Source organism: Melanostigma gelatinosum (assembly GCF_949748355.1).
Source record: "Melanostigma gelatinosum genome assembly, chromosome: 19".
Lineage (NCBI taxonomy): Eukaryota > Metazoa > Chordata > Actinopteri > Perciformes > Zoarcidae > Melanostigma > Melanostigma gelatinosum.
Genome location: NC_136652.1, coordinates 8,126,334 through 8,151,388, shown reverse-complemented (window position 1 = coordinate 8,151,388; position 25,055 = coordinate 8,126,334). Strand labels below are relative to the sequence as shown.

Sequence of the window (25,055 nt, the reverse complement as noted above, 5' to 3'; positions counted from 1 at the left end):
GCGGACACGATCAAGCAACGATATTGTAAAAAAAAAAAAAGAAAAAAAAAAAAAAGAAAAATGTTTGCGTGTTAGATAGGGTTGGGTACCAAAACTCGGTGCCAATATGGCACCAGTTCCTATACGGCCGGTATCTACCGGACCGAAACACAACGCAGATTTCGGTGCTTCCTTTCGGTGCCTGCGCCAATTGAAATACTTTTTTTACACTACTCTGATGACTCCGTCCTGGCAGCAGGACTCGGTCCTCCGCTCCTCACTCATAGTGTTATTACAACGGGGTATTTAGCGCTGTCGCTCATAAGCACAGGCACGCGAAAGCTTCTTCTTCTCCTCCTTTGAGGTGTACTGGCGGTTGGCAAATGACGAATTGGCGCATTACCGCCACCAACTGGTAAAATAAAATAAGTCATGAGACGTGTCGTATTTTGCCAGAGATGGAAAATATGCTCATATTGCTGCAAAAATAATTGCTGAAGTTTGAAGCTGTAGTGTGTGTACATAGTGTGTGTGTGTGTGTTTTGTATTTATTTATATTAATTTAAGTATACTGTAAACTGTTAACAGTTAACATATTGTTTATAGTTAAAAAGTTTGAAGCTGTAGTTTGAAGTCAAGTGTTTTGTATTTATTTATATTCATAGTATACTTTAACAGTTAATATATTGTTCAATTTGAAGAAAAAAGTATCGGTTCAGGCACCGTTTAGGCACCGGTATCGTTTTAGCACCAGTATCGGAAAAAACCCAAACGATACCCAACCCTAGTGTTGGAGCAATGTATGTTTTGTTTTTTTTCAGGTGTGTGCGTGTGTGTGTGTGTGTGTGTGTGTACTCCATGTGTTTGTAAACATAACGAATACTGTAATTCATCCTGACTGATTGGATTAATAAGAGCGGGAATTGGATTTTTATTTTGTCAAGATCTGCTTGTCTCTCTCTTGACCTAATTAAATTCTCAGTGAGAATTATTTGTTTGGATACCTTTCGCTCCAGATGGTGTGTGTGTGTGTGTTTATCAGTGGGTGGTGACAGTTTAGAGTAGTGTCACTGCTGAGATCTTGACTAGATAAAATGGCTTTTATGTGGGAAAGAGGTGGCTGTGCCTCTACTGCTGAAAAGACCGGTCTCTTGACACCAAAGTACACTCATGTTTTTCACAGCGTGTATTTAATTTTTTTTCTTCTAATCTTGCCATTCAATGTTCAGGTGAAGTGTATTTTTTCCTCTGTAACAACGACATATGTCCTTGTAGATGACGGTGGGATTATTGCAGAAAAAAAGCGCTGTGGCAAATAAATGTTTTGTTCAGCAATAAAAACAAACAAAACACCACATTTATCATTTTTCAAAACACAAATGCAATCACCAGCAATAAAATGATAACGTTGGTCATGTCAATTTAGTACGTACTTATTTTAAACTGCAGAGCGTCACCAAAGGAAGGTATCGACACGAGGACATCGTGTAATTAGTTTGCAGAAGTTGACTCCCAAGGTCTGTGATTGGCTCTGGTTAATAGTGTCTCTGCAGTTGTGTGGTTTCCTTCAGAGCATAATTCACAAGTGTCCTCTCTACTTACAGCGATGAAAATTAAGATGAAGCCCGAATGCAGTTTTACCTCCTCCACTGCATCCACACAAGGCAAAGAGCAGGGCTATCTCTGAGCTTCTCTAAAGTGTTTCTGTGTCTTACATCATGGGCTCCAGAGCTTTATTTGTGTCAAGGTGCTACAGCTGAGCGGTTGGGTTTTCAGTTTGCGTCTGTAACACCATCGACGTGCAGAAGTGACAGGATGCCAGCGCTTTGAGCATATATACATGCCGGGTGTTACGGAGAATCTTTGAAGCCAACAGACTCTGGTCTTTTGTTCAATTCATGCAGTAAGATGATTCTTTTGATATTTAGCCTTGTTGTTTTGGTCTGTCAGCACCCAGCTCTTTCTTTTTTTCAGGTTTGTACCTCTACTCTTCTGGAAACAATAAAGACAATATGTTCTGGTATACTGAGGTGAAAGATTCCACCTGTCATAAAACAAAAGAGAGACACTATATTATAGTTTTGAAATAGCTGTTTTCCCTGAAGAACCCTTTGATTGAAATACATAATTTCAGTCTTCGCCCCTCGGGGAAAATGCCCAAAACCCGCATTAAGTTGATTCCATTATACAGTGTGGAGGACTTACAGGCTCATTTTTAATGATTTCCTTCTTTTGTTTAATGAGGGAATTCAATCAGCTTTGTGTGAACTCCAGACACTGTTTCATTACTGGAATTTATCATACGTGAATGTAGGAAGAGAGGAAAGCGGCTGTGCGAATACTAATTTTGAAATTAGCCCGTGTTGGTCTTCCTCTCTGTTCCCCTGTCTCCAGCCATCCCTCACGTCTCCGCTATAGAAGAGTAAATAGGTTTCAGTCGGCTGCTCCGGCAAACCCACTTCCATCAGTAAATAAGACTGCGTGGCCCCGGGGCCGCGTCGCAGCCGTTTCCAACTCCTATAGAACGTGATGTATGACGATAATATTAGCCTGGCCTGGAGTGGTATGCAATGAAGCCGCTCTCTGTACCGGAGGATGTTTCCCTGATGCACGGTAACCTGGATTGCAGGTTCAAATTAAACAAATGTAAAACTTTTGCTCGCTGTAGTTAGAAGGTTCAGGATGTGAACATGAGACTTTTCACTAGACTTACTCAATCAGCCATGCTTTACTCTTTCTTCTAATGAAAGAGCCAAGTTGCGCTTCGGTGAAAGTTACAAAGGTTTGAGGTTGTCGTGGTAGCGATGCTAGCGTCTGGACTTTAAAGATTAGGTTTTTTTTACCGTAAGATAGACAACTGGGATGGTTATATTTAATATTTATGTTCTTCAACATGCGCCTGGAAATAGCAATTTTTTTTCCTCCTTTGTGTTGCAAAAAGCCCCTCAGATTGATAAATTGTAATTTTGAAGCAGTCGATTGATGGTTTGGTCTCTGATATGTCAGAAATCGTCAACGTTTTTAAATTACTTGTTTTGTCTGACCAACAGTCCAAATCCCAAAGATATTTGGTTTATTATCCCTAAATACAAAGGAAAGCAACACATTTTCAAAATGAAGATGAAAAAGGGAATATTTGCTGATTTCTTTAATGTATTTTTTAAATAAATGTGGGATTGACTAATCAACAAATCACTTCAGCTGAGGTAAATACTAAATTCAGTACTCTTTAATCAATAACAGTAACCTATTGTGTACAGATTTCAAAAAGTGCTCCGTCACAATGGTAATAGAATTCTACCTTGATTGGGTAACTGCAGGGCAGACCGATTGCTGTTCCTAGATCTGCTTTCTTCGTTGGGTTTTGAATGACAGTGTTTTATAGGGCGAGATGTTATATTCTGTATATTCACTTTTTTAGCTAAAATTAGAAAACACCTAGAGGCAAAGATGGCGTCCATCGCTCCTCCTGTCGACTCCAATCCCCCTCTCCGTCTCTTAGCGCTCAACTCTGCCCTAACAGAACAGGTACCGGTACATCTCCCTGTTTCTGAATCCAGAGCGGCCTAAATCCCGTTTAGGCCGCTCACACACAGTCGGAATACTATGCTTCAAGGAGAGGGGGGGGGGGGGGGAAATGTCAGAGTTACAACCTCCTAAATCTTCCTGCTCCTGTAATATTTCAGGTTTGACGAATAACTGAATTATTTAGACCTCGCGGCCACATAGGAGTCTTGTGCAACTCCTAACACGTCCCTTTGAACCGAGCAGCCACTGAGGGCTTTTCACACCCAGATCTCACTGACCAGAATGTGTTACGCCGACCCCAGGAAGATGAATCATTGCCTTGTTAAGTTTCTCCAGATCAACAGGAGTTCATTTGGAGCTCAGTGCCAGTGAAGCATCTGCCTGAGCCCGAAGCCGTGCCCTGGCTCCTGTTAGACATTATAGAATTTAATTGAATCTCTGCTCCATTAGAAGCCAATGTGCCAGAGGGTGGAGTTTGTACCAAGGCCATCTTATCCTGGACTCCACTTGCTTTTTTTAAACGAGGACACGGTGGCAATAGAAGAAGAGTTCTCTAATATAGTTCTCTGACAGCATGCAGACTGTTTTCTCTGTGAGCGTCTGGTAGCAACCCTTCCTTCAAATAGTTGCAGACTCTGCATTTTGGATTTTATTCCACTCTGGTCTCTGCAACGATTTCAGCCGCAACAAAGAGAATTTGAGTTTGGACCGACGTTGGGACGGAAGCACTGTAATGCGAAATCGTAGATCAAGTGTTGATCGATGTGACGTTGCTCGTGAATGCGATCCGCTCAAGGGTCCTTTACATTTTCCTTTACTTAGTGTAGCTCCGGAATTTTCACCGCTGTCTAAATCGGATGACAAAAGTAGCCGTCTCGCTTCTTTCACATCTTAGTCAGTGAACTAAATGTCAGCAATTTGGCGATATTTTGCCCCGGAAAATCTGGTATCGGATCTGTGCGTGGTATCGGCGATACGCTGGTTGAGATATCGAGAATAAAAAAAATGATTTCGGAAAAACACTAAAAACAATCACGGTTTAAGATATTTAGGCTCAAATAACATCCGAATCTTCCTTTAAAAAAACAAGATTTGTAATATATGTAAATCCTCTTCGTGTCATGAAATCCCCTAAATCTCCAGATTTATTACCAAGGACAGGATTTCAATGTCCTCATTGGCGGAGAGCCATATGCTGTATGTTGTTGTGTATGTAGAGAAAATCATTTTAAGTGATATTGCAGCACAATGTGGTTGGTGGATAGTCTCTCGTCGGCTCCCAAACAAGGAAACACAATACATTTTGCTGTCTGTGTGTTTCCCTCGCTCGGCTGCTCTTTAATTGATACTTTGACAGACCACTGCTTGTGCTCCTCAGCAGAAAAACAAGCTAAAGGTTGAAACATAAGTTCTCTTCGTTCTGGCTGAGGGCCAGCACGGGGAGGCACTAGTGTGTTCAACCAGAAAAAAACCTCCCCAGTGTGTGTGTGTGTGTGTGTGTGTGTGTGTGTGTTTGTTTCTGTCGAAGATAAACACACTTGACTGAGCCGCAGCACATTAAAGGTCACTTCTGATGTCGACTGTTGGAGGCAAAGAGGAAAAGGCAGAATGTTTAGGTCTGTTGCCATCCAGTCCAGTGTGTCCTGGACCGTGTTATGAGAGAACATTGTGTGTGTGCGTGTGTGTGTGTGTGTGCGCGTGTGCGTGTGTGTGTGTGTGTGTGTGTGTGTGTGTGTGTGTGTGTGTCTGTGAACCATGATGCCATCTGTCTTGTTGGTCTAAGCTGTGGGCTTTTTCAGAGGAAAATCCAACAACCATGAAAAATATGTTAACTCCAACAAATGGACTTTATCTTGGTAGCGTTTTTCAGTTCCGCACAACAACTTCTAATATGTGAAACCCAACAACACGTGACACACATACTGACTTATATAGATAATAATTCTAGAGGATGTGTAACATGATTGAAAAAAAATAAAAAATACTGCAACCTTTTGGATTTCAGGGCATGTTGTGCGTAGTACGTTTTGGTTGCGGAGCTATTAAGATAAAATAACGTTAGAAACTTCAATAAATGCAGCGCTAGACTTTTGTCTGAGCTAACACACATAGCTCTTTGACAGACGTTGGATGGATCTTTATCAGCAGGCAGTGTGTGGAAGTGAAAGTCGAGTGCTTCTCCTGAGGGGCTCAGGCCCTGCCCGCAGTGCTTTAGAAGGCCGCTGAATGAATGGCAGCCTTTGCCACAGATGCTGCTGGGGTTTTTGTGCCGATGACCTCCTTTTCTTTATGTTGTTGTTCCCCCTCCCGTCTCCCGTGGCCTTCCCTCCACGCCGGCACTCTCAATGGCTTTTTCTTGCTCCCTGTCTGCCCGCGGTGATGCTGCAGCTCCTCTCATCACTTCAGCAGAGCGACGGTGGAAATACCGACGGAATCAAAGAAGGACCGAGGCCCCCTCCTTCACATTGACACTTGACTTTCAAATGTCGGGTTTGCGTTGCAGCCCCATTATAACACACCGTTAACCTCAAAGAGCTGCTGTACTTCAGCCTTGATGGCATTACCGTGACATTTCCTTCAGGTTCACTAATATTGCGTTAGTGCTTCCCAACAGGCTCATGTCTTCCAAACAGTAGCTCTCGTTCCTGAGAGTGTAGAGTGAGATGGAGCAGGACTTTGGCTGCACCGCTCTATCCGCAACTAACTGATTTGGGCCGTCCAGCACAGATGTCTGTTCAACCATGGTGCGTTCAAAGTCTCCCAGCTGTTTTGAACTTTGCTTACAGTAGAGATGAGTGCACCACTACAACGCTTTTAACTTAAACATCTAACTCAGGGGTGTCAAACTCAAATACACAGTGGGCCGAAATTAAAAAAATTGCTACAAGTCAAGGGCCAGACGGGTTCAACGTTTATTGAAAACTTATTGAAAGAACCTTAGTGCACATATTGAACCTGGAACTAACAAGGCCTGTCGAGTATTGCCTATAAAACATTAATTATGAAATAAATGAAATAAAAATAATAAATAATACATAAATAAATAAAAGTAATAAAATCAGTTTCATTAATTGCTTATGGCTCTATCTGCAGTTTTTCCAGAGTCATTTCAAGTGAAAACATTTTCTACAGGCAAACAGCCAAAAATAAATTACTTCAAAGAAAAATCAAATGTCCTGTAGTAGTAAGAGAAAAAAAAATGCAAAAATGAAACTGCATTCAAAACTGAAAATGCGTCAAAGCACCGTTTGCTGCTCTGTGATGCTCACTGGTCTGAGCCAGACACTTGGTGTCTCATCTTGGACACAAGTTCATCAATGTCTTTTGTTTATCTTCATCAAAGAGAACAGTTGTTCACCCAAGTACCGGTATGTGCTGCCAAACATAGACAGCGTTTGAGCAGCGTGGGAGCGCAGCTGGGGCATTGTGTCGGGGATGAAACGTGGAAACTCTGCAGCGCCCACAGACTCATATTTTGCCTTCAGTGTGTCATTAGATTGGAGCTCAATCAGCTCCATTTGGAGGTTTGATGGTGCGTTTTCCACGTCAGCTGCAAATGGATTACTGAGCAGTTCGAACATGCTTTTTTGGGCTTCAAAATCGGCAAATCGCCGCGTGAAGTCAGCACCAAGTATGCAGAGTTTTTCAGCAAACTGTGTGGTTGGGAAGGCAGCGACCTGCTCTTTCATTGTTTGGCAGTGCGGAAAATGGCTCAAGTTTTCCTGCAGCATCTGCGTCTCCCACAGGCGCAGCTTGGCTTTAAAAGCCCTCACTGTAGCGTCATGTCAGTGATGACACGGCCCCGCCCCTGAAGCTGCAGGTTGAGCGCATTCAGGTGGCTCGTGATGTCACACAGAAACGCCACTTCACACAGAAACATTTTATTTCGGAGCTCTGTTGTGTCTTTCCCTTTGCTTTCCATGAACTCACAGATCTCCTCACGCAACTGGAAAAATCTTTCCAGCACCTTTCCCTGGCTTAGCCATCGCACCTCTGTGTGATAGGGCAAGTCACCATATTCTGTACTTAACATATATATATGTGTAACATATATATATGTGTGTGTATATATACACATATACACACACACAAAATATAGATATATATAGACAGACATATAGACAACCGGTTTGACCCGGCTCAGTGTGTCTTGCTGGACGGCGAATGTTCAAACACATCGCCCGGCGTGCTGTCAAGGCCAAACTTAGTGTTCGGCCTTGGTCACACCCCCATCGTTGTGTCATACCGTGTTTCATTCAGTTTCTTGTATCCTTCCAGCCTCAGAAATGTCGCTATGTTGTCGAACAAAACGTTTGAAATCTCTCCAGCTCAACAGACTTTTTTTTTTCATGTCGTCTAACCAAAAACCAGTTTACTTCGAGACGAGGGAGCCCGGAAGTGCAAACATGCTGACTCATCTCGGGCGTCAGGACTCATTCGTGCAGCGCTCTGCAGCGGCACTAAAATACTGTTATCGTTCACCAGTCAAGGAGGCAAATGTTTTTTTGGTGTCTCTCTATTCCCAGACAAGTCATTTAGCTGGTTATGTAATTTGACATTTAATCCTGGGCTGCAGCCTCAGCTCCCACACAGCATTGTGCGTGTCTGAATCAGATACTCAATCTCTGTAATTGAAATGGATAGAGTAATTCTGCTCCGGCCTACCCTCAGGTTTCTGTGTGTGTGTGTGTGTGTGTGGAGGAGGGAGGTTGTATTTGGTTGTGTCTGATGAGATGTATAATCAGGCTCTCCTGAGAGGTGGGCAGGACGCAGACTAGGGAAGCACTGCAGCAGCTGAAATGGGGGTATCCGACGCACACACCTCTTGCAACTCGCAACTCTGTGCTGTACACTCTCAGATTTCCTGAGCCTTTTGTTGTAGAGCCTTGAGCCAGCATTGACATTCATTTATCACACCTGCTCATAGACACCGAACACCCCCCCCCCCCCCCCCCACCCCTCCAAGGCCTGGAACAACACACTGCAGCAGCACCGCCTGATGAACACGCATCTAAACACACTCTCATAGACACAAGCACACTCGTGCACGCACCTCGAAGTCTTCCCGGCCCCTGGAAGTTCCCACGCCTGATCAAACGAGGCAGCCGAACAGAAACCTGCGGCGCCTCTTTCTACTTTGCGTTTGGAGTGTTATCGCAGCTTCTCGTTAAATCCCCTTTTTTTTTCTGTACCAGTCACATTTTCAACGCACAAAAGTTGAAGCGTGCCGTTCACTGTAACCTTGACCAAAAAAAAGTGCTGACTCTCTAGTATCCGGCAGCAGAAGCCAAGAGGTTAACACACTTTGGGATTGTGTCTGTGTGTGTTCGTGCGTGCGCATGCTTTCTGCCTACGATAACACGATTAGCCGAAGGCTTAGCCATCACTTTTTCCTCACCTCCCCTCCGTGACCCCTCGCAAAATACAGTGTAGACTCTACGTTGAGGCGGTAGTTGGGGCTAAATGGGATCACCAGCGGGGCTGAGGGGTGTTGAGGCCGGGATCAAGTTGCAGGATTAAGGATTAGACCTGGAGTTTGCATTGAGTTCGCGACACGAGACACATCGGGGACCTTTCTCTATCTTCAGAGCGTTTCTGGGCCGAGAAAGGCAGCGAGCTGAGGAGAAACTTCAAGAAGGGATTTCTTCTTTTTTTCAGACAGAAGAGAATTGCTTTTTCGTTTCCTTTGTAATATCAGTGACACTTTGACTGCTGTCAGTCTCTTGAAGGCTGAGGCTGCTAGTTTTAAGCTAAAGCCGCTGAGTCAGTGTGCAGCGCCAATATTAATTAATCTCGCAGTAAAGCTGGAAAGAGGTTACGATTTTCTTGTCGGGCTGAAGGATGCGTCATAAAGTTTAGGACATTTCACAAAACTAGGTCAAAAGGTTGCTTTAGCTCTTGAGAGCAAAATATAATTCATATTTTCAGCCAGGTAGTCCAGGCCCACAGCAGCATAACTAGGAGCTGGTCCACGGCCCTGCTGTAGCTGGAAGGGTTATCAAAAGGTCTTTACTTAAATATGACGGGTAATGAAATGAATGTTTAAGCTTGGGACTTGTTTATGAAACCCGGGGGCGGCGGGGGGGGGGGACTAAGGCTGATTAATTCATCTGTCAGTCACGGTCGGTGTTTTCGGACGCAATTGAAAGTGTGCCGCTGCCCGACCGAGGGGAGTAGAAAGCTTCAGGGGTAAATTTTCATTTTCACGTGACCTATAGTTGCAGGGCTGACTTCCCTGTGGGAGAGGAGCTCCGCTCGGCTCGGCTGCTGTGACGTACTCCCCGGCCCTGTGCTCGGGTTGAATTGTGTGGAGCTGCGGGCGCTGAATAAAGAGTGAAGGGGAGCTCCGTGTGACCCAGAGCTGGAGGGCTCGGGGCCGACTGTTGAGGTCGCGCGATGAAATCCCGCATGACATTTGCTGTTCTTCGCTTCATGTTCCCAAAGCAAAGAAAACTCTCCACATCTAGGTATCATATGGCCTCGCCCACTTAAACTATTTATCATATACAATTTAGTGTGTTTGAAGAAAAGCTTTTCATGAGCACATTGAGTGGTGATTGTTAGGAGGGAAATGCATGCCTTTATGGGGCTAAAGCATATATTCATGCAGTATCCTATTGATTGGTTTCATTAACACGGTTTTATGCTTTTAACAATAATATATCATCAACTTCAGGTAAAGGGTTATCTGTAGTGCTCCTTTTATTACCGCTGTGGTTGTTGATTCGTGATTTAGAAAGATTTAGTTTCTCTATGACCCGCTCACTGCTAACCAAGCTAGCCACTATCCTAGCTAATGTTTTGCAAATGCAGAAGTCTAAGTACCTGTTGAATTAAGCTATACTGTTACACTCTTGTGGGTATTGTATTGAAAAAAACTTCTGCCATGGCGTGAACGGCAAGCCGCGCCGCGCCGGCAAGATGTGAGCGAGTAAAGTTATTTACTGATTAATTACGTCCGTCTGGTTGGCATCAGGACGTTGACACGTCTCCAGTACGGCTTAAAGATGTCGGTAAACTGTAGAATACAGCTGATGTAGCATGTATGCAAGGGTGAGCAAAGCAACACGATGAATTTAAATGTACTCGAAACACATTTGAACACATGATCGCTTCCTTCAAAATATGGCATGCTGTTGGGGAGCCGATTTAGAAAGGGATCAATGTGGATTTATTGCTTAATCCCTCACAAGGACGCGCAGTTAAACTGTTACTCCGCCTGCTGTTTATAGATGCAAAATATAACGTATACTCCACCGAATAAGTAGAGCTCATGTTTGCATTCTGAACTGTGTCAACACGATCGGTGTGTTGGTCTGTGTTTGTGTGTGTGAAAGCAACAACACATTGTCAGTCGCTCTCAATCACTCAAGCACACTTCATGCACACTCCCACATCACAGCGTCACAGATTACAGCTGTCTTCACCGCTTGATTGCGTGAAGCGAAGGTTATTTTGTTCTGAACAACCAAACAATGAATCACTCGTCTGACTGACTGACTGACTGACACACACACACACACACACACACACCTACACACCTACCTATACGAGCTTTTTCCCCATACCAGTTCAAACCCTGGTATATGGACACGCACCGTTTCCTTAGTCGTAGACGGTGATAATAAGTATTAAACTGGTCCTTATGATAAAGGGAACAAACCTCACTGTTTAGAATTAATATCTAGTCAAAGAGTCTGGAGATTTGAAGACCTGACATTCTACAGGACTGTTGGGACGCTGACTTATGACGCTGACTTATGAAGGCCCTGCTGGTTTAGCGGGACATTACCAATACACACAAACATGGCAAGACCCTGAGTTCTGAGGACCAACCTGGTTCAGTGGGACATTACCAATACACACACACAAACATGTCAAGACCCTGAGTTCTGAGGACCAACCTGGTTCAGTGGGACATTACCAATACACACACACAAACATGTCAAGACCCTGAGTTATGAGGACCATCCTGGTTCAGCGGGACTATATATATATATATATATATATATATATATATATTGTGGCAGCCGGAGGGGCAACCTCAGAGGAGAAGTGGTAGAGGGACGATATTGCCTGACATGGAGGCGGAGCCCCCATGTCAGGGAGTGGAAAAGAGCGCCAAACCACCATCAGCCCAACAAGCAACACCTGAGGAGGAGAGACGAGGGAGCGACCACACCCTATCAGAGGAGGAGGAGGGGACTATAAAAGGGCCCCGGACACAGGAAACTAGGAGAGAGTAGGAGTGGAAGGAGACGGAGAAAAAGCAAACCCATTGGAGACAACTGCCTTACCCCTTGATCACCCTGGAACGTCTGACTACCCGCCCGGCTCCCGACCCCTGCCTGTACGACTACCCTGCTCCTGCCCGCGCCCTGGACCGTATGAGGAATACCCGTTGTGCACCGAACCGTGGAAGTGAACACCGACCATCCCTCTGGAAAGCGGACAGTGTATTGTTGAGTGTCTATCCTACCTCTATCCACTCTCTATATTCAGTAAAAACCTCACTTGCACCATTTATCTACCGACTGGTTGTGTTTATTGGTCCGTGTTGTCGTGAAACCCCCTTGCCACCCCGGGGGCTGTCACAATATGGTGGAGAATGTGGGCACATCGCCTGGGAATGTCCTCACCGCCAGGACGCACCCATGCCCACGGCCAGTGAGGGGAGTCGCCCATGCGGACTGATTACCGGATGCTGGGCCACTCACGAGGACCACATGCCCCTCACCCCGGTCAAAGTAAACGGCCGCGACGCCTCCGCGATGGTGGACTCCGGGAGCGCTATTACCTTGGTGAGACCTACGTTTGCTCAGTACCCGCTCCTAACCGGCACCCGAGCGGTCACGTGCATCCATGGGGAGACCCGCGAATACCCCACCACCGCCCTCGAGATATACACGACGAGGGGTAGATACGTCGGCACTGCAGGAGTAGTGGAAGGACTCCCCGTAGAGGTGCTGGTCGGCCGAGACCTGCCCGTGTTCCAGGAGCTGTGGCGCAGCCTGGTGGTGAAACCAGGTACGACCCCTCACCGAAAGTACAAGAAGAAAGCCATCTGTGGGCTGGGGGAGGAGATCTCCACCGATCCCCTATCGGAAGGAGTCGCCAGTGCCGTGGCCCGGGCGTTGGTGGAGGCCACCCAACCCAACCCCGAGGACGTATATGCCACAGCCGTCGAGAACGACGGACCCTCCAGCCCCAGTGAGCCCGAAGGAGAGGCGCCGCCCATCCCCGAGGAGGCAGATACCCCCTCCCTCGAAGAAGAGGAGCTGGCCGGGCTGTTTCCCCAGGACCCGGAGGAGCCCATCTTACCCGGGCCCCTCACAGGGAGGTTTGGGACGGCCCAGTTGGAGGACCCCAACCTAGCCCACGCCCTTCGGCAGGTGGCCGCCGTAGACGGACGACCACTGGACGGGGTAAGAGACCTCCCTCCCACACATTTCTCCATTTATAACGGGCTCCTCTACCAGGTAGTAATAAGGGACGGGGCCCCCCTCAGGTTGTTACTGGTACCCCGTCCTTTCATACCCTCTGTCCTCCAGTTAGCCCACTCCCATATCCTAGGTGCCCATCTAGGAGTGGAGAAAACCCTGGAAAGGGTGAGGGCCAGGTTCCACTGGCCCGGAATAAAAAAGGCCGTGGAGGATTACTGCCGGAGCTGCCCCGAATGTCAACAAGTGGCCCCACAACCCCATCACAGAAACCCGCTGGTGCCCCTGCCGATCATCACCGTCCCCTTCAGCAGGATCGGGATGGACCTAGTGGGGCCACTACCCAAGACCAACCGGGGACACAGGTACATCCTGGTGATAGTGGATTACGCCACCCGGTATCCCGAAGCCATTCCCCTACGCTCTATGGCCACCAAGGGCATTGCAAGGGAGCTGGTGATGTTGTTTTCCAGGGTCGGAATACCGGAGGAGATTCTCACCGACCAAGGAACCCCGTTCATGTCTAGGATCATGAAGGATCTGTGTGGCATGCTGAAGGTGACCCAACTGAGGACGTCGGTGTATCACCCCCAAACGGACGGACTAGTAGAACGATTCAACCAGACACTGAAAAAAATGTTGAAAAAAACCATGGACCAGGACGGGAAGAATTGGGACCAACTGCTACCCTTCCTGATGTTCTCCATCAGAGAGGTGCCCCAGGCATCTACCGGATTCTCGCCCTTCGAGCTCCTGTACGGTCGACGACCCCGGGGGCTACTCGACCTGGCCAAAGAAGCCTGGGAACACCAACCCTCCCCCTACCGCACCATGGTGGACCACGTCGAGGAGATGAGGGTGAGGATGGCATCCCTCTGGCCCATCGTCCGAGAACACATGGCCGAGGCACAGGCGGCCCAAGCCCGCGTGTACAACCGGGGAACCCAACCCCGAGTGTTTAACCCAGGGGATCGGGTGTTGGTCCTGGTACCCACGGCGGAATGTAAGTTTCTAGCCCGATGGAGGGGGCCGTATGAAGTGATGGAGAAATTGGGGCCGGTAAACTACCGAGTCCGGCAACCAGGTCGGAGGCACCCGACGAAGGTTTATCATGTGAACCTGCTCAAGAAATGGGTGCGTAGGGATGCCATGCTCTGTTTCTCTCTCTCTACCCTCCCAGGAAAAACGGAGCCAGTCGAGGTACCCGTGGGAGAAGAGTTGACCCCCCGGCAGAAGCAGGACGTCCGGGAAATGGTGGATCGGTTCCGGGACGTGTTCTCCCCGGACCCCGGATACACCACACTGGTGCAACACCGGATAATCACCGAGCCCGGGAAGAAGGTGAAGCTAAGGCCGTACCGCATCCCCGAAGCCCGCCGGGGGGCGATAGAGAGGGAGGTACAGAGTATGCTGGAGGCCGACATCATCGAACCCTCGACGAGCGAGTGGTGCAGCCCTATAGTGTTGGTTCCGAAACCCGATGGCTCAGTCAGGTTCTGCAATGACTTTAGGCAGCTCAACGCCATCTCAAAATTCGATGCCTACCCGATGCCCCGGGTGGACGAGATGATAGAGCGCATCGGGAGGGCCAGATACATAACCACCCTCGACTTGACTAAAGGCTACTGGCAAGTGGCCGTAGCCCCCGAAGACAGGGAAAAAACGGCCTTCACTACTCCCATGGGACTGTACCACTATAAGAGGCTGCCGTTCGGTCTCCACGGAGCCCCCCCCACGTACCAGAGACTGATGGACCAGGTACTACGTCCCCATCGAGAATACGCGGCAGCCTATCTGGACGACATCGTCGTGCACGGGGAGGAATGGGGGGCTCACCTCCAAAGACTGGAAGCCGTCCTGAAAGCTCTGCGAGGGGCGGGGCTGACAGCCAACCCCAAGAAATGTCGCCTCGGCCTCCGGGAAGCTGACTACCTGGGGTACACCATCGGCCGCGGCTGCGTCAAGCCCCAGGTAGGGAAAGTCGAGGCGATCCGGGAATGGCCCCGCCCCCGCACAAAGAAACAGGTACGAGCATTCATTGGGCTAGCTAGCTACTATCGACGGTTTGTTCCCCAGTTCTCTGCTCTTGCAGCACCCCTGACGGACCTAACAAAAAACCGGCTGCCAGATCGGATCGTATGGACGGCAGAGACCGAGGACGCCTTCGAGAAGCTGAAGGAAGTACTCTGTTCTGAACCAGTGCTGGTGACCCCGGACTTTACGCAACCGTTGGTGGTACAGACGGATGCCTCCGAGACCGGGGTGGGTGCCGTCCTATCCCAGCTGAGGGATGGAGAGGAGCACCCGATCACATACGTAAGCAGAAAATTATTACCGAGAGAAACGAGATACGCCACGGTCGAGAAGGAATGTTTGGCCATCAAATGGGCTCTGGGGGAGTTGAGATATTATCTGCTGGGACGACACTTTACCCTGGTCACGGACCACGCCCCCCTGGTATGGATGTCCCGTTCAAAAGACAATAACGCCCGGGTCACCCGCTGGTTTTTATCCCTTCAACCGTATGCTTTCTCTGTTGTCCACAGATCCGGGGCCGCTCATGGAAACGCGGACGCCCTGTCAAGACGGGACGCCCTAGGTTCCTGGAGCAGTCCTCCCCCCAGGTCGGATTTAAGGGGGGGGGTATGTGGCAGCCGGAGGGGCAACCTCAGAGGAGAAGTGGTAGAGGGACGATATTGCCTGACATGGAGGCGGAGCCCCCATGTCAGGGAGTGGAAAAGAGCGCCAAACCACCATCAGCCCAACAAGCAACACCTGAGGAGGAGAGACGAGGGAGCGACCACACCCTATCAGAGGAGGAGGAGGGGACTATAAAAGGGCCCCGGACACAGGAAACTAGGAGAGAGTAGGAGTGGAAGGAGACGGAGAAAAAGCAAACCCATTGGAGACAACTGCCTTACCCCTTGATCACCCTGGAACGTCTGACTACCCGCCCGGCTCCCGACCCCTGCCTGTACGACTACCCTGCTCCTGCCCGCGCCCTGGACCGTATGAGGAATACCCGTTGTGCACCGAACCGTGGAAGTGAACACCGACCATCCCTCTGGAAAGCGGACAGTGTATTGTTGAGTGTCTATCCTACCTCTATCCACTCTCTATATTCAGTAAAAACCTCACTTGCACCATTTATCTACCGACTGGTTGTGTTTATTGGTCCGTGTTGTCGTGAAACCCCCTTGCCACCCCGGGGGCTGTCACAATATATATATATACATACACACACAGAATTCCTGTGAATGAGTCGAAAATAGGCACACTCTTAGAAAATATAAAAACAGCAGCGATTCATTTACATTCTGATTTCTAGCAGCTGACTCCTCTGTGGCCCCATAGACCAGAATGTCGTCCATGAAGACCTCCATACGGTAGCCGGTTATTCCGAACGGTAGCCGCTTGAAGTTGAATCTGCCAAATAGCGTAATGAAGGTAGTGAGCTCACAGCTGTCTGGGTGCAACGGTATCTGTTAGAGCAGTGATTTTCAACCTTTTTTGAGCCGCGGCACACTTTTTACATTTACAAAATCCTGGGGCACACCACCAACCAAAATGACACAAAAAGACACTAACACAGTACATATAATACATATAGTTAATAATATAGTTTCTAAATGTATTTGTACTCACTTAGTGTGAAACCTGGGCCTGTTTCGATGAACACAACATGGATATCCTGGCAGGAATGGTAGAAAGACACACACGAAGCTCTTCCTCAACAGCTCTCAGTCTCTCTCTGTTTTTAGTTTTTATCGCTGTCAAGCTTGAGAAGCTCAGCTCACACAGATATGTGGTTGAAAACGGGAGCAATGTCAAAATAGCTTTGTTGGCCAGAATGGGGAACTCCTTGGCAACAGCTAACCAAAAACTGTCCAAAGGAAGATCAGCAAAGTTTAGCTTTAAACCACGATCTTGTTTCAGTTCAATGAGTTCCTCTTGCTCCTTTAAAGTCATGTCCTTTCCAGCAACGGATGCTGAGCTGTATGGGTCCCTAACCCAGTCAAGGCATTCTGTGAAGGCTGAAGAGAAATAAAATGACAACTTCTCCTCCAGAGTTTTCAAATGTTTGCCAATCACCTCGCACATTGCAGCAGTGTTGCCATCCTGCAGTTTCTCGGTGAGTGGGAACATCTCAAGGTTGCCACGCTGCACATGTTGTTGCCAGAGCTGCACCTTTAAACGGAATCCCTTCATTTTGTCAGTGCTTGTAAGCAGGTTTTCATTTCGGCCTTGCATCCGTGTGTTCAGTTCATTCAGATGATGAAATATATCAGCTTTGCACACCACTGATCACTTGCAAGCAGCTTTGAGAAATCGGGCCTCTCGTCTGTCAGAAACACTTTAAGTTCCTCTCGGAGCTCATACACACGGGCCAGCACTTTGCCGCGCGACAGCCACCGGACCTCCGTGTGGAGCAATAACACTTTATGTTCCGCTCCCATTTCCTCACACAGAGACGCAAATAAGCGTGATTTCAAAGGTCGCGTCTTCACAAAGTTCACTAAGCGCACAACATCATCCAACACAGGACCTAGATCTGCTGGTAAGGTCTTTGCAACGAGGGCCTCACGGTGCAAAAAACAGTGCGTAACAGTAACAGCTGGGTTTCTTTCTTTGACCCTACTTACGAAGCCTTTGATGCGCCCGACCATCGCTGCGGCTCCATCAGTGCAGACACCTGTGCAGTTTTCCCACGTAAGCCCGCTTTTGTCAAGATATTCCGACGTGACCCGAAATATTTCATCTCCTGTTGATTTTTCTGGCAGTGCCTTGCAAAATAGGAAGTTTTCTCTAATGGCTTCTCCATCCACAAAACGCACGTTGGCCAAGAGCTGACAATGTCCACTAATATCCGTCGACTCATCAAGTTGCAAGGCAAATTTCTTACTGATGCGCATCTTTTCCAAAACAACAGTTTCTATGTCCGCAGACATGTCATCAATACGTCTGGCAATTGTGTTATCTGAGAGAGGCACTTTAGCGATCTCTGTGGCCGCGTCAGGGCCGAGCATCTCATTCACAATGGCTTTACAAGCTGGCAGTATTAATGTTTCTGCCACGGTGTGGGACTTTTTTGTTTTAGCTACGAGTTCAGCAACAAGGTAGCTAGCTTTGAGGGCTCTCTCGTTTACCTTTGTGGTTTTTCTCAAAACAGTTGCCTGTTTCTCATTGTTTGTACGTAAGCGTACAAAATAGTCCATCGACTTGTTTTGAACGGAAGGGTGTTTCGTTTGGAGATGGCGTTTAAGCTTGCTTGGCACCATGGCGCTATTGGATAGCTTCTCACCACACACCAAGCACAGCGGACTCGGTGCCGTAGCATCCCCGGTGAACGTAAATCCAAATGAAAGATAGCTTTCGCTGTATTGCCTCGAGCTCACCGTCTTGTCTTTTTTCTTTTGTCGACCACTCATACTTGGGCCTTCATCTGGGTCAGAATTTTGTCCAGGGCCCTGTTCGGCATTTGCATTTTCCCTTCTCAAAAACTTCTCCATCACTGTCACCTTTCTTTTTTTTTTTTTTCATCACTGTCACTTGCTCGTCTTGCTTTGATCCCAAACTGTCACTGTCACGTGTCGCGCAGCACTAACTCTATTGTCTTTACAGGTATTTAAATCCCTCTGCTGCCACCCACTGCCATAGAAGAGTATTACATTATCTGCGACACTTTATTACAGCACAGACACCCGACAATGGTTAATTAGGTGATATTAGAAAATTTCCCACGGCACACCTGACGATCTCTCGCGGCACACTAGTGTGCCGCGGCACACCGGTTGAAAATCACTGTGTTAGAGACAGTTCCTGTCAGTCAGAGTGTGGCTACACCCACAACCCTCTACAGCTGAACATTAAGGATTGATTCCACCTGGCGAGGCTGGTCTACCACCTGGTGCAGAGCCGGGTCCAGGCTCATGAGGAAGTGGCGCAGTTTGTTTTACAAAGCAACGAAAAGACAGCCCTTCACTAAATGCATTTAGTTGTTAATACATCGTTAAAACTTTCACTTACCAGTTCGGTAAAGTTAATTCCAAGTCCGTATTAGCCCACAAAAGACGTCCATCGAATCCAGACTCATTTCTTCAGCGTCAGGGCAAAACCTGACCGCAGGTTCAGAAGCCAATCACTGACCAGCATCTCCCTGACTGACTTCGAGAACAGCCAATCACTGATCAGAGTGTGTGATTGACTTCGAGTACAGCCAATGACCAGAGTCTGCCTAATACTAGCCAATCATTGACGACGCACTGATACACATTCGCGGGGGAAAAAAAGTGAAAATGGAAATGATACACTGGCATACACTAGAATTCTGGTAAAACCGAGTTATTGAGACATGCGGAGAAAACGTGGGAGGACGTTAGTTACGTGTTGATAAGTGCCTCTACAGTGCGCGACTTGTGAGGACATGGACTTTGTCCTCACAAGTCCGGCATGTCCTCACAAAGTAAGTACGTAAACAGGTGAAAAGCCCTCACAATCCGGAGATACCAACGCACGCACACACACACACACACATACTTCAGCGTAGGAAGGAGTGCAGTGAATGAATGTCGCTGTTGACCAGTCATCCCCACTTATAGTCAAACCAGCTAATACTAATGTTTTTAGCACCAAAATGCAGCAGAATAACACTTAGTACATGACGTACTATCTGATACGTGTGTGTGTGTGTGTGTGTGTGTGAAGGACATCTGCCTATGTAGGTGATGAATGAAGCATGCGATGTGTGGTGCTTTGCTTTCTGCTTTAATTCAGCCATCATTCCCCTCTTCACTCATTTTCTGTTAGAGGTAGGAACCGAGGGAGGAAGGGGAAAAAGCAGAGTGGATGAGGAAGGAAGGAGCAATCAAAGCAAGGGAATAGGAGATAAAGAAGGACAAGAGGACAGAATTGTTCTGAAAAGAGAAAACATCTCATTAGAGGACAGCTGGCTGTAGGAAGAGCAACAGCTAAATGGATTGTGTTTCAAGGCGCACAGGAATGGAGGGACTTCTGCTCGTTAATGACTTTTGGACCTTCTGTCTCCCATTTTCTCTTGTCTGCCATGCCTCTCCCATCCATCCATCCTTATTCTCTGCCCGCGAACAGAGCGGTAATGATTCTTCTCGTCTTCCGAGGACGCCGGCTCTTTCATCGTTCGTCTTCCCATCCATTTCTGCCATCTTTTTCTCCCATGTTCTGCTTCATCAGTGTCATTTAATGCTTTCTCTGAAATGCAACACGATGTTTGAGGATGTGATGAAGGCAAAAATAAATGCACAAAAATAATTTGAATTCTAAAAATATATATATATATAAATAAAACATAAATAAACTATAAAAAATGTTTGTGTACAATACAAATAATTGGATTCCTTCTTATGGCGCACTCCCACTGGTACACCAGGAAGCAAAGCAGGGAGAAAATATTCAAAATAAACGTGTGACTGTGGGAGATCACATTGGTGATGGTTTTCTGGAAAGACTTTTTTACAAGTGTAAGAATTCTCCCGCTGCGACAAGCCTACCACCTAGAGCAAATATCACAAGGCCCATCCTCTCCCACCGCTCCGTCTTTCGAGAAGCATCCGAGACGCTCTCCTCCTCCGCTGCCACTCGTGCTCTCGCAGAAGCATCGTAGACGCTGCCCTCTGCTGAGCCATCTGCTGCCTCACCACGCTCCCGGTCGCAAACGGAAACAAACTCCCCGGCAGCACCGCACCTCCGAGATCGTCGGACTTTGCTCTCGTAACCTCGCAGACCTCGGCTTAATCCCGTCTGTTTGTATAGTCCTCCCATCTGCACACTGACACAAATCCTGGATCTGGTGATCTGATTTTAGCAGATTCCTTGCTCCCTCTTGGCCCCGGACAAGTTGTCTCACAAACGTCAGAGATCATTTTTATTCTCTGGGATCAGTGTCGTCTGAAAGAACACGTGTTCTTAATATTTTGCGCAGTAACCGATGGGTCCAGAAAAACTTAAAAACATTACATTTACTCCGCACAACAGATTTAATTGTTATTTAATGCATGCAGGTGTGTGCACCGGCCCTGTGCAGGTGCATGTATCCGCTCAGTCTCACGGGCGTAACGTGACTTGAAGCTTTTATGAAGGCTGCAAGTCTTTCTTTTCGATGTGTGTGGACACTCGAGGTTGGAAGTTGTCAGGATTTCAAACTGGCAACTTGTTGATGAATTGAACTCCGACATGAGAACTGTGAATCACATTATTCTACAATATAATATTGAAATTGGTCCTGTTAAATTATATAGAGAGTCAGAATAAAGTAACCGACCGTATAATCAGCATTTATAAATTCAAAAACTGTGAAGACATATTTCATAAAAACATGTATATCCTTTAGAGAAGGACAAAGGACACTAAACTGTCCACAAATCTTTCCTTTCCGCTGTAACTTTTTCTGTTTAGTGTTAGTATTCAGGTCACTCTTTGACCATCTGTACATCTCACACACACACACACACACACACACACACACACACACACACACACACACAGATACAGGATGAGCAGTGAGGGGGAAGGAAGCACAGAGACAAGACAATGGACGGGAGGAAAGTGTCTTGTCCTCTCGTCGTCGCTCTGGGGGCTTCAGTGGAGTGAAAATGTGAGATTGATGGAAAACAGGAAGGACAAGCGACTCCAACAGTAACTGGATCTGCTGACACCTCCAGTCACATGCTCGCTCTGTCTACACACAGGGCTTGGGGCTTGACCAAACATTCACACTGTTCATGTTTGGTCCGTTGTACAATTCCAACACCACATTTTAATGTCGATTTTATGCGTGATTCTACCTTTCACGCTCTTTTTGTTGTCTAGTCATCCTTACGTTCCTCTTCTTCTAAGAGCAAAAGCATTAGCTGGATGGATGTCGCTCTCATATCTGTGAGTTAAGTATGGTGCTGGAGCCTGGAGGAGATTAGCTTAGCATAAAGGGTGGAAAGCGTGTGGAAACAGCTAGCTCGGCTCTCTCCAAAGTAAGAAAATACACTTAGCAACACCCAAAAAAAGTGCCTTAATTCACACGTTTCTCATTGGTTAAAACTGTGGTTACATTTCCCCCTCGAGCTTTAAAGAGAGAGAGAGACCGGCTGGACTGTATTGTCGTCTCATACAGTGGTGATTTCTGAAGAAATAACATTTTCCAGACGCAGAGTGAGCGCAGTGCTGCTTCTGATGTACAGCAGTGGCCCTCTGCCTGTAGCTGATGATTCAGCATTGTGTGTGTGTAATGGAAAGCTCTTAGCAGCCTTTGCGTCCTCCCACTCCTCCCACTTTTCAAACACTGACTTGGACTCTTCTATCCTCATCACTATTGCAGTGTATTTCCTCTTGTTTTTATCCTTCCTTCTCTCTGTCGGGTCGCCCTCCCTACACTGATGTATTAATGTCCGTAGTCCTCGTCTTGTTCCTCTTTCTTCACCGCCAAATCTTTCATTTCACCTTTTTCCTCTCTTCTTTAGTTTCGCCTCTAAGTGGTCAGATCGCTCCGACAGATGAGACCTTGTGTTTATAACAAGTGTGTCAGGACTAAAAGCTTTGCTGAGGGCTCGGAGCTGCATGCTTAATGATTGAATCATTGAGCTCCCTGGTACACATACCCAGGCCGAGGCGTCGGGGTGGGGTTGGATTCGTGCAAAGGGGAGTTTTGGGTAATGGCGGTTTGTGTGTCTTCTCTCCCGCTATGAGGCTAATCGCTAGAGATGAGCAACACTCCCGACGCTTTCATCAGCGCCGTCGAGCCAAATAATTCATTCAACCGCCAAACATAACGCCTAACTTCTGCTGTTTGTTCACTGCTTTCCTCAGCGGGACTGCTGCCGATACCTGTTATTCTTCACACTCAACAATAAAAGGAGCTGACTCCAATGAACGTTTTTGCCTATTTTGAATAAAACTTTAAGGTTTTTTTTTTTTTATCCAACTTTCTTGCCAGCATTTGTCTGTATTTATTTAGCCGACAGATGATATGTACAGCACTCCGTTGAAGACACAACAATGTGTATGTAGAAGTTCTGTTCTATTTCTAACCTCTCTATCGGTTTCTCTTGCAGGCAGTATAAAGGGAGCGACAATAGTGGACGCTCTGGATACCCTCTATATCATGGAGATGTTTGAGGAGTTTGATGCTGCTACTGACTGGGTAGAGAAGAACCTCGACTTCAATGTGGTAAGTGTGTGTGTGTGTGTGTGTGTGTGTGTGTGTGTGCAGTACGCAGTAATAGACTGCTGTATGGATCCATTAGACATGTTTTTGGATCTTTGCCCCTCTGGATTTTATTGACAACGTTGTGGAAGCTCAATCGAAGTCGGTATTCTCATTTCCTGTCCAAACACACACACACACACACACACACTTCTGTGATTCCCAGGGTTACGTGCATCGTCTTAAGATATGAAAAATGTTTTATTAACATATGTTACGGTGGAGTCAAAGTGACGGTTTAGATTAAAACATCTCTGAACAACGGTTTCAATAACGTTGACACCACATTAAGGGCATTGTGGTCCATTAGCAGCAGAGCCCATTAGAAGGCCGCATAATTGTTTCTTTCGATGCAATCATCCCGGCATCAGAAAATGACATTACGTTTTTATATCATGTCATTAAGGAAAATTTACAACATGAAATATTAAAACGCCCAGCAGTTTTGAGCTTATTATGCTCATTAAATTATGTCTTGATTATACTAATAATCATGTGTTTATAATGCCTCATGAGCAATAGTTAGCGAATCATTTGATTGGTCTCTCTGGATCAAATACAATTTGAATATAATATTCTCGTACGTTTATCTTTTATTCTTGTTTAAAATGTGCTTCATCATTTTCAAATGCTGCTTTCAAATTGGGTTTCAGTTTGTTATGAAGAGAAGATGTTCACTCAAATATCAATTACTTTTTAATACAATTGCTGACCGTAGTTTATTTTAAGACTATATCATGAATATGATCAAACATCTGACGACTACAAAATCTTCAAAAAGTCCAAATACATCAACAAACATGACGTCCAGGCTTGCTCTGGAAAGTGCCGTCTAGCGATAAATGTTATCCTGTAAGTTTTCTAACGAGTGATGTTTTTTTTCTCCTCAAACTATATGCAAGTTGGAAACACATTCTGTTTTCAGTCCTCCGCATCTCGAAATGTTACAAACAGATTTGGCAGAAACTCAGCAGACAGGTGGTGATCTAGATGTTGGATTTACGCCAGACTGTGTGTTGCATTCATGTGCTGGTGGGAAAGCATGTGGTCCAGGAAGTTGACTAATGAACAGCGTCATATGACAAACTATAAAAGTTGCACTCCATCTTTAAGTCTTTTTATGTGAATTACCACTGTAGCTGCTGAAATATAGATATATTTTTTTCACCTTGGATGTCAGACGTTGTGTTCATATCTGTTGTTTTTCACATATCTTTGATTACATCATAAAGTATTATGTCCAATAACTCCTGAACTTGAAAGGTGTTTCAAGGCTCCATTCTACCCTTGACGTCAATTATTCAAGTCTCTATTGACTGTATTATGGCAGAGGGTTGAGGCTTTGGCAAAATCAATTTAGTTGATCATAGCAAGGTCTCTCTCTCGCACGCACGCACGCACGCACACACGCACACAAGTCCTAAATCCTACAAAATTCTTCCAGTGCTTGTACCTCCATTCAAACAGTGTTGAAGAACACCAGGATCAAATGCCAGGAGTAGAGTTTTCATTAAAACAACATTATGATTGATGTTTTAACTGCATGTCAAATTAATAAGAGCAGACAAGGACAAATTGCCTCCAAGTTACCATGTGACCGGTTGCTGATAATCAATGTAGCATTTAAAAAGCTGGGTTTTTTTCAGCGAGCTCTGGCGCAGTGCTCGCTCCACATAAAAAAACACACCGGAGCTACATTACATCACTTCCAGCAAACTTCACAGAGAACAGTTAGTGCATAACGGCTGCTTGTGCCTCTAGTTCTAGTTCTCAAATATCAAGTACTGGAGTCAAATACACCTTCAGATCAGATTTAAAGCTGCTATATGGAATTTTCAGAAATGCTTATTAATGACACCGGTGGCCATTCAGTGAAC

General features: G+C 46.5%; 1 protein-coding gene across 1 annotated transcript in view; it reads left to right on the top strand.

The window, feature by feature from the left end:
• The window catches only part of man1a1 (mannosidase, alpha, class 1A, member 1), a 102,919-nt gene that overhangs the window by 26,534 nt on the left and 51,330 nt on the right, over positions 1 to 25,055 (top strand). The window contains exon 3 of the mRNA XM_079291038.1: positions 23,027 to 23,142. Within this exon, the coding sequence (XP_079147164.1) occupies positions 23,027 to 23,142 (116 nt within the window). The remainder of the gene's footprint in view (positions 1 to 23,026; positions 23,143 to 25,055) is intronic.